This window comes from Nelumbo lutea, chromosome 4 (genome assembly GCF_056320005.1).
Source record: "Nelumbo lutea isolate HS-2025 chromosome 4, American lotus-T2T, whole genome shotgun sequence".
Lineage (NCBI taxonomy): Eukaryota > Viridiplantae > Streptophyta > Magnoliopsida > Proteales > Nelumbonaceae > Nelumbo > Nelumbo lutea.
Window position 1 is genome coordinate 27,799,323 of NC_142687.1, and position 17,093 is coordinate 27,816,415.

General features: G+C 38.1%; 1 protein-coding gene across 2 annotated transcripts in view; it reads right to left on the reverse strand.

The window, feature by feature from the left end:
* Positions 1–2,111: 2,111 nt before the first annotated feature.
* The window catches only part of LOC148854804 (Glycolipid transfer protein (GLTP) family protein), a 28,533-nt gene continuing 13,551 nt past the window's right edge, over positions 2,112–17,093 (reverse strand). For both annotated transcript variants that reach the window (XM_088984394.1, XM_088984395.1), the window contains 2 exons: positions 4,395–4,540; positions 2,112–2,370 (listed from right to left, as the gene is read on the reverse strand). In XM_088984394.1, coding sequence (XP_088840520.1) covers positions 2,264–2,370; positions 4,395–4,540 — 253 coding nt within the window. In that variant the 3' untranslated portion in view covers positions 2,112–2,263. The remainder of the gene's footprint in view (positions 2,371–4,394; positions 4,541–17,093) is intronic.

Sequence of the window (17,093 nt, forward strand, 5' to 3'; positions counted from 1 at the left end):
TAAATTTTTCTCACCCTAAGGCAATCATCTAAAAAAATCTAATTTATGGATATTTTACAAATAAGATTATAGGAATTTGGGGGTATTTTAGGAATTGGATTATGACAATTTGGGGGTATTTTACAAATGAAACTATGGGATCCTAGGATTATAAAAATATAAGAAAAATTTAGATATATTTTAAAAATCAATATTAAATCTATAGATATTTTACTAATTTACCATCGGGTTTGGGGAATTATATGCAAATCCCATCCCTAATTTGAGACAAAAATATTTTCCTTGTCCCCACCTTGTCTTTACCCCATCCCATTTAAGATTTGAGAAAACTTGCCCTGTTCAAGGTGGGAAAAGGAGACCTCAGTTTTATAGGGAAAATTGTCATCCTTACAATTCTAATAATTTTATATAACTAATTAATAACAATAAATTATACTATTTTATAATAATTTCTAAAAAATTATTGAAATTTCTATTGATTAGTAGTTATGTATAGTAAATTAATTATTTACAATAACAATAAATTAATGTAAATTATTTACTTTTAAGCCTAATTTACTATTAATAAAAGTAAATGTAATTATAGTAAATCAATGAAATTATGGTAAATTACATTATTTTTAATTAAAAGTAAACCATTTGTTATTAATTAATGTAAAACCAGGTATGATCTCAACCAAGTGGTCTAAATCGGTGTGGGTAGACTTAATAATTTTTCTAAATCATTTAATAATTATCTATTGAAATAATAATAATAATGGATTGTTATTCAACTAATTATGAAACAGTTTTTTATAGATTAATTTCCTAATTTAATTTTTCTAAATTTTTATAATTATTTAGTTGAATAATAATAGGTTATTATTTATATAGTTTTGGAGAATATTTTTTCAATGATTAACTTCTTAATTATTTGATAATTGTTAACTATAATTTTTTATTTTATAGAAATTAATAAATTACACTAATTAGTAATATCTTTTATCAAAAAATTATTATTGTAAAAAATTAATGAAAATTTATTAAATTACAATGATTAATGTAAAACGCTAAACGTTGAAATTTTGAACATTTATTAATAAAAAAATTATTAAATAATGGACTGCTTGTTAATTTTTTGTAGATTATTTAAATTATTTAATATTTGTTAAATAATTGATTATTTCTGAAATAATTATTTCACAATTTTTGGTAGAATATTTTCCATAAAAATTTAATGATTTTCATAACTAATAGATTATTTAACAATAAATTATTATTTTAGAATAGATTGTTTAACAATAATGGAAGTTGCCATGAATATATAGGAAACATAAAATTCCCCTTACTCCCCTCTATTTGAAATCACTCTATAACACACTCGATACGTCGCTAGGGGCGAATCGGGCAAATCGGTACCTTTTTTTTACTTTTTTTTTATACTTTTTTTTTTCAAAACTGGTTCAGGGGGGTGGTTTAAAACTCCTCCACCCCCTGAACCAATCAAACACCCAATACACCCACTGTAGGGGCCAATACATGTCGATACTTTGAACCTTGGATATAAGCATTTTTTGATTTGGAAAAGCAAATCTTAATAAAATATAGCCTACTTTTATGAGAAAGTGAAAAGAATAAAAGGTAATTAGAGATAGAAGTGAAAGAGAGGATAAAACATATATTAAGCTAATTAAGGAGAAAAGTTAGGTTAGAAAAAGTGAGAGACATGAGTTGGGGGGGGGGGGGGGGAACCCAATGGGAAAAGAGAGTTCTGAGAAGAAAAATTGAGAATAATGAGAAGGGGAGGAGAGAGAGTCAAGGAAAATGCAAAGTTGGGGTAATGGAGAAAGGAGAAGCAAGGTAACGTAGACCATTTTGCTATATATACATAGATATTCCTTTTTCTTTTCCTCATAATCACATCTATTGCTTATTAACGATTCACAATAACGGTTATAAATTGCGGGAACAAGACCTCGATTGGTTAGGCCAACTTCAGTTAATGGTGGGTCCTGCATCCTTGTCAATAAATTATATCAACCTAAGTTGGTCATGCCTCGACATGTAGTGTGATTTTCATTGTGGGCAATCAATAACGCAATTTAACATCTTTTGTACACATCTCTGGGGTGTTTCAGACGAACCAAAGAAAGTTGCTCAAGATTCACTAAAATAAGCGTTTCATATATACAACAAAACTAATTACAGAAAAGATGGAACAAGGCTTTGATAGCAACAAAACCTGTGTATGTATAGTGCTAGCTGACCATCTTAACAGATCATGCTACCAGTCTAAAGTGATATTCTTAGAAATGTAAAGGTTATCAATGTATTGTATGACTGGAAGTGAGGCATTAATGTACCTTCTCATTTCCTTCTCTACGGAGTGGTCTGCAACAATAGTAATGGGTATTATAAGTAATCAATGAGACTGCAAAATCAAAATCTAACAAAATACAGTAAAGGTGTGGATGTTAGATGATGTGGAGCAACCCATACTTGAAAACTCCAAGAAGGTAGCAAAGTAGACAAGAATGACGAGAAAAATAAAGGTGGGGCTCATTAAAGCGATGAAGAGTTCCAACGGTAATTAGTTACAACACTAAGTTGTAGGGACTTAGTATTATCTCCTTTTTTAGGTAAAAGAGTATTATCTCTTTTTTTAGGTAAAAGTGAAATAACATCTATACAGGATATGGTCGGAATTCTTTAGGGTACTTGTCAATACACCTCTCTTCGAGGTTCATACCTACCTTCATCCAAATAATAAACATGTTCAGGTCCAGAATTGACCAAATGCCAACTGCACCTATAGGCTGCCACTACGTACTACAGCCAACTGAAAAAGGAACTGCAGAGATCTTAAAAATAGGAATTCTAACGAGTAATGCTAACATCACTTCTGATTTCTGAATACCTACTATTATTATTTATTGCTTTCTGTTTACTATTAAACTTTCTTTGACAGGAGGAAAACTTTATTTTGGTGAAGTTCAAAGTTCGAACCTTATCTATTGATCACTCCCTAGATTTAGTTCACCTTATTAATTAAGTAAAAGAATATCTTATTATAAATGTTACCTATCATCATCATCATCATCTAAGCCTTGCCCAACTATATGGGGTTGGCTACATGAATCCAGTTCTTCCATTCCATTCAATTAGTGCCCCTCAAATCATTTTTTACTACTGTACTACAGCCTATGCCCTTTTCGGTCTTCCCCTACCTCTTCTAGCCACTTCAATTTTTAACAGATCACTTCTTCATCTTAGTATACTTCTCTCATTTGAACACCTATTGGAGATACTCCTACGTTTCTTGAAATAAGTCCATTTTTTACCAAATTCTTCTAGTTTTCCCCCCACATCCACCTCAACATTTGCATTTCCATCACTCATTTTTTGGACATGGGGTTTCTTGTTGTCCTTGTAGTTGTTTTATAAAGTTTTCCTCTCAGCTTAGGTGGTATTCTCTCAAGTCTCATCACATAAGACCCTGGATTACCCCTTCCACTTTGTCCACCTACTCTAATTCTATGAGCAACATTCTCATTAATCTCTCCTTTGCTATCAAAATTTTACTCTACCTTAATGGTAAATATTGGAATAGTAGCCAAATTGAATAATAAGAATATGAATACACATACACTGGGCATGCTAAAGAAAACCGTGAATTGTTAATATAGAAAAGTTGATGTTTCCAATTGTTCCCTACAAATTCACTTTTAAGCACTTGGTAATAAGATATGCATTGAGGAATCCATACCAAATACATATATAGATTACTGAAATGCATTAACATATTTCTGCCTATCAAAAGATGTTTTCACCTTTCTCCCCTATACTTATCATTTCCACTACCACACATTTATCTAGTTTTTTTTTTGAAGAAACACATTTATCTAGTTAAATGTCCTAAAGCATTATCATTATATAAACCTGTACAGATATGGTGGTGTTTCAGTACTTGGGGTTGTGTTCAGTTCATTAAATATGATTTCAAATAAAACCGCAACTTTAAATTAAAATATTCACACAGAAGTTTCTTATTAATATTTTTGAAACTTGACTAGATGGTGAACCCAACAGAAGCTTATGCAATTCAAATGCTGATTTAACCCAAGGTCAATCTGGTGATGTAGCAAAAAATAAAGGGAGAGAGAGAGAGAGAGGTATATATTTAGAATTGGACTTCTATTACCAGAAATCTGTATGGTTCTTGGCTAGGCTACTTATTTTGTCAATTCTTTCACATTTTCATAGTGTCCAACATGTAAACAGACCCATTAGGGGGAAATTCCTGGTCCAACAATCCTGTCTGGCCTTGTTCTTAAAAACATCAATACTCATTTAAAATAACCAACTAGATTGTATTTTTCTAAAAGGGACCTGTATACGCTAGATCACAAGCTTACCGGTTTCTTTTAGCTTGACTATAAGTTGTTCCCTTGTTGGGAGTGCATACATTCCAGCCCCAACTGCTGTCCTGACAGCCCATGTATGGTATGGTGCACATACCTGTGCATAAGCTGTTGAAGCTGCTTCCTTTAAGGAGTAGTCACTGAAAAGCAGAGATTTATATAATACATCATTATAAAAAATAAAAATACAGCAACAATATGCAAAAGTGTGAATTTTGGCATTGTTAGTGTGGTTGACATCCTAATAAAGTAACATACGTAGGAAAAGTAAGAGATCACCGTGAACTCTCCACATACAAGAGAACAAACATTGCTCTTAATTCTTACTTGTCTGTATCCATTTTAAGGGAAAGTCTAACACCTTTTGACCTTAATGCACCTTATTCAATGACCATTAAACGAGGAAAACAAAGAAATGATAATACAAGTAAATAACAAAACGTGGTCTTAAAATACTTAAACTTCACAAAACTGTGGAAAACAAGTTTGGTATAGCATATTGCTACTAGATTTTTATGTATCAGAAAAATTCATATTCATTGCATTAAACAGAATAGAACAAGGAAATAGGATTCAGTAGCTGATCCCTTATAGTTGGGATAAGGCTTGGATGATGATGATGAGAAAAACTCATATTCATTAGGAAAGGACTGTAGCACATCGAGTTGAAGTGTGATGCTAATGTAATCTCTTTCCAAGGTATATAACATTTGTTAAGTGGCCATCTAACTATGTTCTTTGTTCCACCTTATAACAGGAGGCTACTTCGAGGAGTTTTACAAGTGATATAATAGGAACCAACGACCACCCAATGATTTGTGCTTGGTTCAACCAAGTGATGCAATTAGCACAATAACAAAGATTTGTGCTTAAAACCATTGAACCTAATTGAAAGGAAAGGCCATCATATCTCTTTTCTTATTGGAAACGGTAACTTCACTAAAGATCATTTTAGAGTGCAACTGATCAAGGCTACAATCATGGGGTGAAAGGCATTGATTTGTCCTTTTTCTTTGTAGCAAATCCAAAATATTGATTTTTTAAGTGTCACATCCTAGCAAAGAGCCCGAACTTTTGGTGGTACAAGGCTGCACAATACCTCCTTTGTTGGAAAGTTCCCCGCAGAGTTAGAGGACTGAAGGAGGACATTGTAAAAAGAAGAGCAAGTGAAATAACCACAAGGGGAAGGTTTCCAAATTCTACTGTCCAAGCAAGATTGATCTAAGTAGATCACCCCTAAAAAACTAACAAATTCATGAACTATACCGATTTCTGACTCTTGTAACACTCTTCTCAAGCCCAAATCCCAATAGTTATCAGTGAAAACCGAGGATATCACTTTTTGTTTGTTCTTTGAAAGGGAATAAATAGCAGGGAATCTATCTTTTAAGGACAACTCATAAATCCAAACATCTTCCCAAAACAACATTTTGTTTCCAACATTGGCATCAAATTTGAAAAAAAGGAAGAAAGGAAGGCAAAATACCATGTATGGCTTTACAGGGAGAACACTGAAAAGCCCTAAGGTCAAGACCTGCATCCTAGCCATTGTCTACCAATCCATGTATACTAACAATCACTTTATACCGGAGCCTATCCTATTCCAATGGTAATTCTCCATAGCCATTTCCCCAACAAGGCTATATTCCTTAACTTAATATTCTTTATTCCTAGGCCTTCATCATCCTTACTTCTACATATCACCTCCCACTTCACTAGGTCATCCTTCTTGGTGTCCCCCGGTTCCCACAAAAAGTCCCCCATAAACTTCTCTATCTGGTTTGCCACCCTCACTGGTATTTTGAAGGTAGACAAGAAATAAACCGAAAAATTAGCCAGAGTGGACTTGATTAAAGTTATCCTACCCCCCAAGGAAATGTAGTTTCTCTTCTAATTTGCAAGCTTCTTCATAAATCTTTTGATCACTGGGTACCAAAAACTGCTCGCATTTGGATTCCCTCCCAGTAGTGGTCCCAAAAATGGCCATGCCCCTACATCACATCCCAACACTAGCTAAAGTATCCACCTCTTCCCCTTCACAAAAAAGTATGATATCATCTGCAAATTGTAAATGTGTGACCACCATTTCCTCCCAACCCTCCACCCTCCAATCAAATTGTTAGCATCAACCCATAAAATCATTTCACTCAACACATCAACTACTAAAGTAAAAAAGGAAGGGTGACAGAGGTCTCCTTGTTTAAGGCCCCTTTTAGTTGGTAAGAAATCCCTAGCTACTCCATTCACCAAGATAGAAAAATGACATGGAGAAATGAACCTCTGCACTCATCTCAGTGTTTTAAAAGCGCAAGGGCCAATTTGCGCCTAAGGTGCAAGGTGCAAGGCACAAGGTGAGGCATGCAACTTTTTAAGAAAGACACAAAACTACTACAAAAAAAACTAAAAAAAAAAATTCAGAAAATTCAAAAAAATGCCAAAAAAAAAATTAAAAAAGCAAAAAATATTAAACATGATGTTAATAAAAATATAAACATAAATTTTAAAATAAATGTTTTAAAAAACCAATTATCTAAAATTAAAACACATAAACATAACATGTAAAGCGTATTCAAATGAAATTTCAAAAATAAAAGCAAACATATAAAGTATTTTCAAGCATGTAAAACCCACAATCTCTTTTTTTCCTTAATTGCATTGTTTCAAGTGGCTAATGTGATGTAAAACATATTGCATTTTTTATTCTATGAGTCGCCTTTCTACCATGCCCCTCAAGGCAAGCCTGAATAAGTCTATGTTAGGTTTGAAATTCTTATTTCTCACATGAAAAATAATGATTTTATAACTTTAATTGCCTTTTAAGAAGATATTTTTTTGGAATGAATGAATGAACATTAGCAAATAGGGAGTTCTCGGGGCTAAGGCGCATGCCTAGGCGCACCAGGCGTGCGCCTTTTGAAAGGGGTGTGCCTAGGACCTATGCGCCTATGCACGCCTTTTAAATCATTGACCCATCTACACCATCTTTCTCCAATCCACTATATCATAAGCCTTTTTCCAAGTCCAACATACATACCAACCCTTTTTCCTTCTTCGTCCTTTTTGATCTCTACACATTTATTGTAAATGAATATTTGATCCATTATTTGTCTTCCAAAAATAAAGGCCCCTTGATTTGGAAAAATAAGCGAGGGAAGGACCTTTTTTATTCTTAATGCTAGCACTTTACAAATGATTTTATAAATGCTCCCCACTAGACTTATAGTTTTGAAATCTTTAGGTTGTATTGCATTCAACTTCTTTGGAATTAAGGCAATAAAAGTCGCATTTTCTCTTGAATTAAACTTGCCTCACTCAAAAAACTCTTTAAAAAACCTCCATTAAGTCCCTCCCAACTATATCCCAACAATTTTGATAGAAAGCCATAGTAAAAGCATCAAGCCATAGAGCTTTAGAAAAATCCATTGTGAAAATTATACTTTTTACTTCTTGGACCTCAAACCTTCTTTCCGAAGAGTCCAACAAATCTCTATTTCCCACTCTCCACTCCAAATCTTCTAAACTTTCTCTTTTTCTCCCTTGAGAATCATAGATTGATTTGAAATGATCTACAAAAGCTTGTGTTATTTCCTCTTCTCTCATCAACAATTGTCCACCCCAATCCAACATCAAAACAAAGTTCTTCATTTTTCTCCCATTTGCCATCAAATGAAAGAACCTAGTGTTACTATCTCCTTCCCTTAGCCACTTGCATCTAGATTTATGTCTCCAACTCATCTCCTCCTTCCTTAGTCTCTCTTGTAATTCCTACTTTAATCTCTATCTTTCCATCCTATCTTCTACCCTCATGCTTCTTTCAGCTTCGAGGCTATCTAACTCCCCCACCTTGCTAATAAACTCAGTTTTCCTTTCCTCAACTTTTCCAAAGACTTCCTATTCCAAATCTTGATTCTAGTTCACGAGTCAATTCAATTCGGTTGCACTTGATTTTGTCAACTGAACCCAAAAAGTCGGGTTGAATTTGAGACGAACCAAAACCAACCGATAAAGAGAGAACTGATTTTAAATTTAATTTTATTTAACATCGGTTTAATTGGTTTTAGTTAAACTGAACCGAAATTAATGCTTATAGCCTAAAACTGTACCTATATAATCCCTACATTTCTGACGAGTTGCAATTGGCTAGTTGAGTGTTAGTTAGTCCCTATATAGGTCCAGCCTGTACCTACAACTGTGTTTTCACTCCTATGAATAGACTCAACTTTTTACTTTTTTTTGTGTCAGTCCCTATATTTAGCTTTTGATAGTTAAATCATACATGGAGATGACTAGAAAGTAGTGGTTGTCAATCAAAAGTAAAAGAGATGAAAAATATATAAGATATATGAATTACAAAAGGCAAATATGTGTATGTATGCTCGGGTCGGTTTCACATTGGGTTACAAAAAGCATAACCGCAACCAAACCGGGACATCGGGTTTTGCCATTTTTTAAACCGAGGCCGACTAAACCATTTTAGAAACTGACCATCTCAGGTTGAGTCAGTCCGATTTGGTCAGTTTACAACATCTTCTGAACAACCTACTTGATTCTAGCTCTCAACACCTATAGCTTCTTGTAGAACCTATAACCCTTCCACCTGTAATCCACTTGGTCTTCCTTCCACCACTCTTTCACCATTGAAGCAAACTTAGGGTGAAGTAGTCACATGTTTGGCAATCTGAGCGGGCAAGGGCTCCTCCCCAACTTTCTCGGGACAAGCTAATAGGGCAATGGTTTGAAATAGGCCTTGGCAAGGCTTTTACTGCTAAAGCCCTCCATTTTGCCTCCCAATCAGCTATTTAAAAAAAAAATATCTAGTTTACAACAATTAAGGATCTCTTGAAAATTTGAGCAAGTATACTTTGCTTATAGAAGAGGGAGGCCACAACTCAAAAGTTTCCACAAAATTGTTGAACTTCCTCTTACTAGAGGTAATTCTATGACATAGGTTATTTGTTTCACTCAAGAACCTAATTACATTGAAGTCCCCACCCAAACACCAAGGGCCACCCCATAAACCTCTAATTGCTGATAGTTCTTCCTAGAGTCCTTCACTTTCCCTGTAAGAGGTTGGACCAAACACATTGGTTAATACCCATTCCCAACCATTTGCCTCTCTTTGATTTAATGGACACTGAACAATTTCCAATTAACTCGTCATTATCCCAATTTACATTTTTCCACAAAGTGATAATGCCCCCTGAAGCTCCCTAGGATTGTGCAAAGGCCCATCTCAGGTCTCTTGTTGATCAGATACTCCTCACCCATTTCCTGTCCACCTCAATCAGTTGGTTGTAAACATTTATGAAACAAGTTAAAAGGTGCTAGTATTAGTGAATTCAACTTCCATTTGGATCAAGTAAATTAAGAATACCTACGAAATTTTATTTTATTTATTTTATTTTTTGATTAGCAAAGAACATTATTCATAATTAAGATAACAAGTTATAATATTACAGTAAAAGAAAAGACAAAGACATTGCACCACATAGTATTACAATAAAGTCCAAAAAAAAAATTGTTGCATGTAGACTCCCTGTTTGGCTAATGAATCGACCACCCATTTGCAGTCCTCTTGATCCATGTAAAAGAAGCTTGAGTTCCCTTGTTAGGCTTCCAATCTCCCTTGGGAAATGTCTATAAATCCAAGGAGCATATCCCTGGTATTAGTCCATGATATCACTAGTTTTGAGTCCCCTTCAACCTCTAAGTTTTTAAAATCTGCCTGCTTTGCAAGTTTTAGCCTCTGTAGAAGTGCAAATACCTCAACCCTTATTGAGTCACCTACTCCTAAAGGTCATGCATACATTGCCAACGCTTTGCCTGAGGAGTCTCTAAACATACCACCAATCTTGGGTTTCCTATACAACTCTCATCAAAATTCAGCTTGATTTTATTAAGAGTTGGGGGCTTCCATTCCATCACCTTTCTTTCTTTCTTCTTAGAAGAGTGTGCCACTTCATTCCATGCCCTTATTAAATTAGTTGCCGGGAAGCTTTCGAAGAGCTCAAGTGTTTTGACCCAATGTGCAACTCTTATCTATATGGTTTCCGCAAGTTCTTCCTTTGACCTGTACTTCTCATTGAAAATTCTTGCATTACTTTCCTCCCATACACACCACTGCTGCCCTAACTGATTTCCACATAACTCCTCTTTTTGTTGGCTGCCTTAGAAAGTTTGGGTTGAAAAGGCTCACCACATCTTAAGGAGTACACCACTTGCAACCAAAGAGAGAACAAAAAGACTCCAAAATATAGAAAACAATAGGGCAGTGAATCAATAAATGGGGTAGGGATTCATCATTTGCAAGGCAAAGGGAACACACATGAGGGGAGAGGCATTTATGTGGCCACCTCTTTTGAAGCATGTCATAGGTGTTCACCTTTCAAAGAAAAACCTCCCACATAGAGCTTGAATTTTGGGTGGATGGACCTACACCATATCATCTCTTTCACTGAGAAATTTTCTCCCCCAATAGGAGATTGCACAAGAGTATTGGAGAAAGAAGCACATTTAAAGATGCCATCAGATGAGGTAGACCAAAGTCTAGTGTCCTCCATAGATTGAACCAGGAAGGCTGGCTAAAGTTTGTCTAGCAATCAAATAAGGGTCTCACACTCATTATCCCTCAACCCCCTCCTGAAACCAAACTCCCAAGTAGGCCAAAATGAGAAAAAAGACAAATTTTGATATAGGTTGTAACTTGTAGTCAGATGCTGAATAAAGTTTTAGGGAAAAGAGAACATAAAGGAGTATCATCCAACCAAAGATCTACCCAAAAGAGTACACTAGAACCACAACCCACATCAAATCTAATAAGATTAATAAAAATTGGGTATACCTCTTGTATTGCTTTCCAAGGAGAGCTCGAGGTTGAGGAAGGAGCTACCCTTGCACCCCAAACCTTGTTCATCAACATGTGAATACTTTCTATAATCTTGTGCCACAGCCTATCTCCCCAGGCTCCCAAAGAAAATCCCTCATAAATTTCTCTGTCCTGCTATCCTAGCTAGAATTTTAAAGGTGAATAGGACGTAGACTAGTAAGTTTGCTAAGGCTGCTCTAACCAGGGTTATTCTTCCACCTATAGATAAGTAGTTCCTCTTCCACAGGGCTAACTTCTTTGTGAACCTCTGCACCACTGGCTTCCAAAAAACTTTTGATCTTGGGTTCCCGCCCAGTAATAGCCCTAAATACTCCAACGGCCACTGCTTAACCTCACTCCAGAATCTCAGCTAGCACTCACATATTTTCATCTTCTAAATTAATCTCTGCTATACAACTCTTTCCCCAATTTATCTTCAATTTAGAGACCAGTCCAAAGGAACTAATGAGCTTTTTGCAGATTTCCGAAAAGCCACAAAATGGAGAGGGGAGCTACAGATCGAAGCCAAAATGTTTTAGTTTGAGGACTGCAGAAACAACGGGATGAGATCATTGAAGATCAGAGAAGAGAGGAAGGCAACGGTATTCCTCATTGGTGATGCAACAGAGTGGTTGAAAGGATTCCTAGATGGAGCAAGTTATTCTGTCAAGGAAGGTTGGAAGAGTCAACTAGCACTCAATAGGAAGAGCTACTCAACTGAACTAAAACGAAATGGAAAAGGATGGTTTGTTGTAGCCACAGAATGGCTCGCTAATGGTAAAAGCCAGATGCTCTGCATCCCAGAGGGGAAGGAAAACAGAGGCTGGAAATCCTTTACATCAAAGCTCCAAGAATATCTGGTCAAAACTGAAGCACAGCTCACAGTCAAGAAGGGGAAATTGGAAGGAGATACAGAGAAAAGTGGGGAAAAACAGAAGGTGGAAAATCTAGAGGATGAGACGAAACAGAAAGAAGACACAGAAAATGATGAAGACGTAATGTTTGCTGCAAGCAACAGAACTCTGAAGTTGTGGGTGGAAGGCTTTAAAGACAACCTGCAAAATTTCTAGGTGCTGACAGCACAGTGGAAGATACAAGATTGGCAAAGCCTAGGAGAAGAAGTAAAAGGAGTCTTGAAGGTCACAGGAGATGTAAAGGTTTTCCCGTTCGACAACAAAAAAGCCCTGATTGACTTTCAACAAAAACCTAAGGAGGTTGAAGCGATATCTCTAGAAACATCTCCCAGTTGTAACGAAAAGGTGGTGAAGCCACTAAGCAATATAAACATGAGGATTCTAGGGCTGCCGTTTCAACTCTGGTCAGAGGATATCCTCATTAAAATATCTAAACTGGGCGGGGGAGAAATGGAATCATATAGCTTCCCAGATCTCCGGGCGCCTAAGGTGCAACTGGTAGGAGCAGCACCAGAATTGATACCACGTTTAATAGAGATCCAATCTGCAGGTGTGTGGCACAAAGTTTGGATCGCCTCCTCCGTTGAAGCACAGTGGTGATCAGAGAGAGGAGAAGGTGGGGAAGATGATGCTGACGTGGAAAGAGGACAGATGTTAGCTTGAGAAGGAAGCAGTGGAAAAGCTGGCAGGTCATCACAGATTTGGAGAAACAATCACCTGAGCAACGAAAAGAAAAAGAAAGGCCCCCTCTAAAAGGTATCAATTCAAAGTCTGGGATCTAATCCTACAGCCAGCATCAAAAGCTTCGCACAAGTGGTTGCTTGCGGCAGTGAATAAAGGTCAATCCCTCAGCTGGTAGTACCTTCCGTAAAAAGCAATCTACAAAACTTTTTGGGGAAAAGTACGGAAATACATGATGTGGAATTCTGAATTCCAGCCCCCCCTACAACTAGCCCTCTCCCCCCTATAAACCACATCCTGCCCGTGAATTTGGCATCAATTCACGGTCAGGATGCATTCCCCCTGTACTTTGGGCCTAGTAAATTCTGATCTGGGCTGATTGGTACTTCTCCCAACTTTTTGAATGGAAAAGCAGGCCAAGCTGAACCAGGCCCAGTCTCAAAAGGAACGACCCAGGCCCATACTGGTTCACTAAGGGTGCTTTTGGGTGGTAGAAAGGACCCACCTTCTTGTGACTTTTCAAGTAATCACGTGACCTTAGAGAAGGACCTCGTCAGTGACATCTTCCAGTAGACGTCACGTGACCTAGGCTTTTTTTATGATGTATCAATTTTTTGGCTAAGTACCTCGTCAGTGACGTCTACTCCCAAGTGGCCTGTGACTCAGAGGCTGAAATGGAGCTCCCTAGTGGCAAGCTGTCTGGTGGCGAACTGCCTGGTGGTGAGTTGCCTGGTGGCAAACTGCCTTGTGGTGAGCTACCTTGATGAGCTACTTGGTGGTGAGCTAACTGGTGGCGAACTGCCTTGTGGCGAGCTGCCTAGGAGGTGCCGAACTGACCAGGTGCCAAACCGACTAGGTGCCGAGCTGGCCAGGTTAGGTGACGAGCTTCCTTGCTCTTTAGAGTCCTGCAAGGAACCAAATGTCAGAGGACCCAGGGTGGCTAACCCGGCGAGGTCGCTCTGATGCTTAAGTCAGTACTCTCATAGTAGGTTGTGAGCTAAAAATCATAAAGTATGTGAGTTAGAATATGCTTACTTGCTTACTTGCTCTCCTTCCTTTCCCTTGGGGTTGGTGCCTTTATATAGGCATTGTTTGGCGTGGGCTTCACACACCATATCCGAGATTTCTGCGAGGTCGTCTAAGTGGTTCGAGATTCCTGGAGGTAACCGCCATGCACATTGACCACCCTCCTGATCGTTTGACACGTGGGCCAACTTCCAAGGATCATGGGAGTGTTAGGATATGCATGCCGAATTTGTTAGTGAGCACGTCTCGCAGATCGCCAGGTCGGCGCCTGCGCCAGGCCGCCAGGTCACGCCTGGGCCAGGCTGCCAGCTCATGCCTGTGCCAGTTTGCCAGCTCGTGCATGTGCCAGGCTGCCAGCTCGTGCCTGTGCCAAGCTGCCAGCTCGCACTAGGGCCAGGCTGCCAGGTCGCGCCTGTGCTAGGCTACCAACTCGTGCCTATGCCAGGCCGCTAGGCCGTGCCTGTGCCAGGCTGCGCCCGGGCCACCAGGTGGGACACCATCAACTTGGTTAAGGCAAGTTGTTTCCAAAGCGGTTCCGGGTGTCACCTAGTTGTTCTTAGGTGCCACGTGTCACAATATCATTGGAGGGCCAAATCCACCCTCATCAGAAGTGTTGGCTATGAAGGCACTGTAGACCTGCAAGGAGAAGGAATAGCAGTAGGAGAGAAAACCTTTAACTTCAATAAAGGAAATCCAAACTTAAATCCACAACTCGAACAGGTGCTACATGAAGGAATCGACAAGTGGATCTGTAAGTCTGCTAAGACTACCCTAGTTAAGGAAGGGCGAAAAGAAATTCCCAACGGTCAAAGTAAACAAAATAGTGTTATAGCTCCCTTTAGCCACAATACGTCTGTGAGAGCAGGCTTAATCTTACACTTCGAGAAGGATTTTTTTGCTTCAGAAAAGCCTTTCACTACGTTGCAACCCTCCCACTCCCCCCAGGTATGGTAGTCAATTTGGTTTATGGTACTAATAAGGTGTCTGTGCCTTTAGCAGGTGTTCAAGCGTCCAACATTGAAATTGAGTCAAGAGCCTGTGTAAGCAAAGTTGGGACAATAGTGGATGGTGAGGCAATTGGAAATGGTGAAGGAGAAGATGATGAAGAGCAAGAGAGGCTAATTTGGAAGTAATTAAAGAGGAAGGAGGAACAATTGCTACTAGAGATAGGGGGGACAAAGGAAGTGGAGAGGTAGAAAAGGGGAAGGACTTACCAGAATCAGGAAGTTAGGAAGGAGACCCAAGATATAACAGGAGAAGAGATAGAAACTGTAGCAAGATTTGCGAAGAAGTTAGGCTGCAAGCTAAAAAATCCGAATGCTCTAAAGGTCCTCATTAGAAATCCAGATGGTCCTAAAAAAATTAGAAAGAAAAAGTTAAATGAAGTTGAGAGACTGAGACTAGATGTGAAGGGGGATAAGAAATTAGTGAGAGGGGGGAGAGAAGAAAAGGAGCAAGTAAGGTCTTCTAGTCCGGGCTTAATTCAAGGTGATTTCAGATGAAAATACTAAGCTGGAATGTTAGAGGCTTGGGGAGTGCAAGGAAAAGAGCAGTAATAGAGGAGGTTATAAGGAAAGAAAACCCTGACATAGTAATAATTCAGGAATCTAAGCTGGTAGAATTTGATAATAAATGGGCTAGAAGCCTTTGAAGATCTAGAGGTCTGAGCTGGGCTTGGTCACCCTCTTGGGGAGCTTTAGGAGGAATAATAATATTGTGGAGAAATGAGGTAGTTCTAGGCAAGGAGGAACTGATAGGTAGATTCACAATTTCAATTAAATTTTGGCAAGTGGAGGATGACTTTGAATGGGTCTTGACAAATGTTTATGAACCAAATGGTTACAGGGAAAGAAATGAGATGTTGGAAGAATTAGGTGACATAAGAGGTTTATGAGAAGGGCCTTGGTGTATTGGAGGAGATTTTAATGTAATAAGATTCACAGAAGAAACAAATAACCAGAGACAGAGAATTACTACTAGCATGAGGAAGTTTAACCATTTTATCAATACCTTTGAGCTTTAGGAAATTCCTTTAGTACACTATAATTTCACCTGGTCCAATATGCAACTAAACCCAATCTGTTCCAAACTAGATAGGTTCCTGTTTACCTTGGATTGGGAAGAACATTGGGGAGGATTAGTGTCCCAAGCATTACCTAGAGTCATCCCTGACCATTAGCTGATTACCATTTGTAGGGAAGGAAGCTTCAGCCTAGGACCTGCACCCTTTAGGTTTGAGAAAATGTGGTTGTCCCATCCAGGGTTCCTAAAAAAAGTGGAGGAGTGGTGGAGAGAAGGCAGACCTAGAGCCAAATGGAAAGGAGTGAGAGTCCATAGGAAGTTACAAATGCTAAAAGGAAAAATTAAGGAGTGGAACTTGACAGAGTTTGGGAGAATAGAACAGAAGAAACAGGAAGTGATTGACAAAATTGAAGGGCTAGATGTGAAGGAAACTCAAGGCACTTTGGAGTAGAGAGATAGAGGATAGAGAAGGGGATGGGAATACAAAATTTTTTCATGCCTTAGCTAATGGGAGAAGAAGCAAGAATTTTATTTCCAAATTGGAAATTGGAGGGGAAGCCATAGAGGACCAAAGAGAATTTGCAAGGATCTTTGCAGAGCACTTCAAAGTTGTGTTTCAAAGACCCCAAGGAGATAGAAGGTGGTTAGAAGGTTTGAGCTAGCCAACCATTTCAGATGATTGCAAGAGTTGGTTAGAAAGAAGGTTTGAGTTGGAAGAGATCAAGGGGGCAGTGTTCTCTATGGATAGATCAAAAGCATCGGGGTCAGATGGATTCACCATGGCATTCTATCAGGACTGTTGGGACATAGTAAAAGATGACTTAAAAGAAGTTTTTGACGAGTTTTTTGATAGAGAAGTAATAAATCCTGGTATGAATGCCACATTCATTGCCTTGGTGCCAAAAAGAGGTGAAGCGGTCCATTCAAAGAATTTCAGACCCATAAGCCTGGTGAATAGTCTGTATAAAATCTTAGCTAAGGTATTATCTTTGAGGATAAAAAAAGTGCTCCCTTCCATCATCTCACCTAACCAAGGGGCTTTTGTTCGGAATAAACAAATAACAGATCAAGTTCTGATAGCAAATGAGTGCCTTGAAGAAATGAAAAGATCTAGAAGAAAAGGCATAGTCTGTAAATTGGATCTGGAAAAAGCCTATGATATGGTGAATTGGTCATTTCTGATGA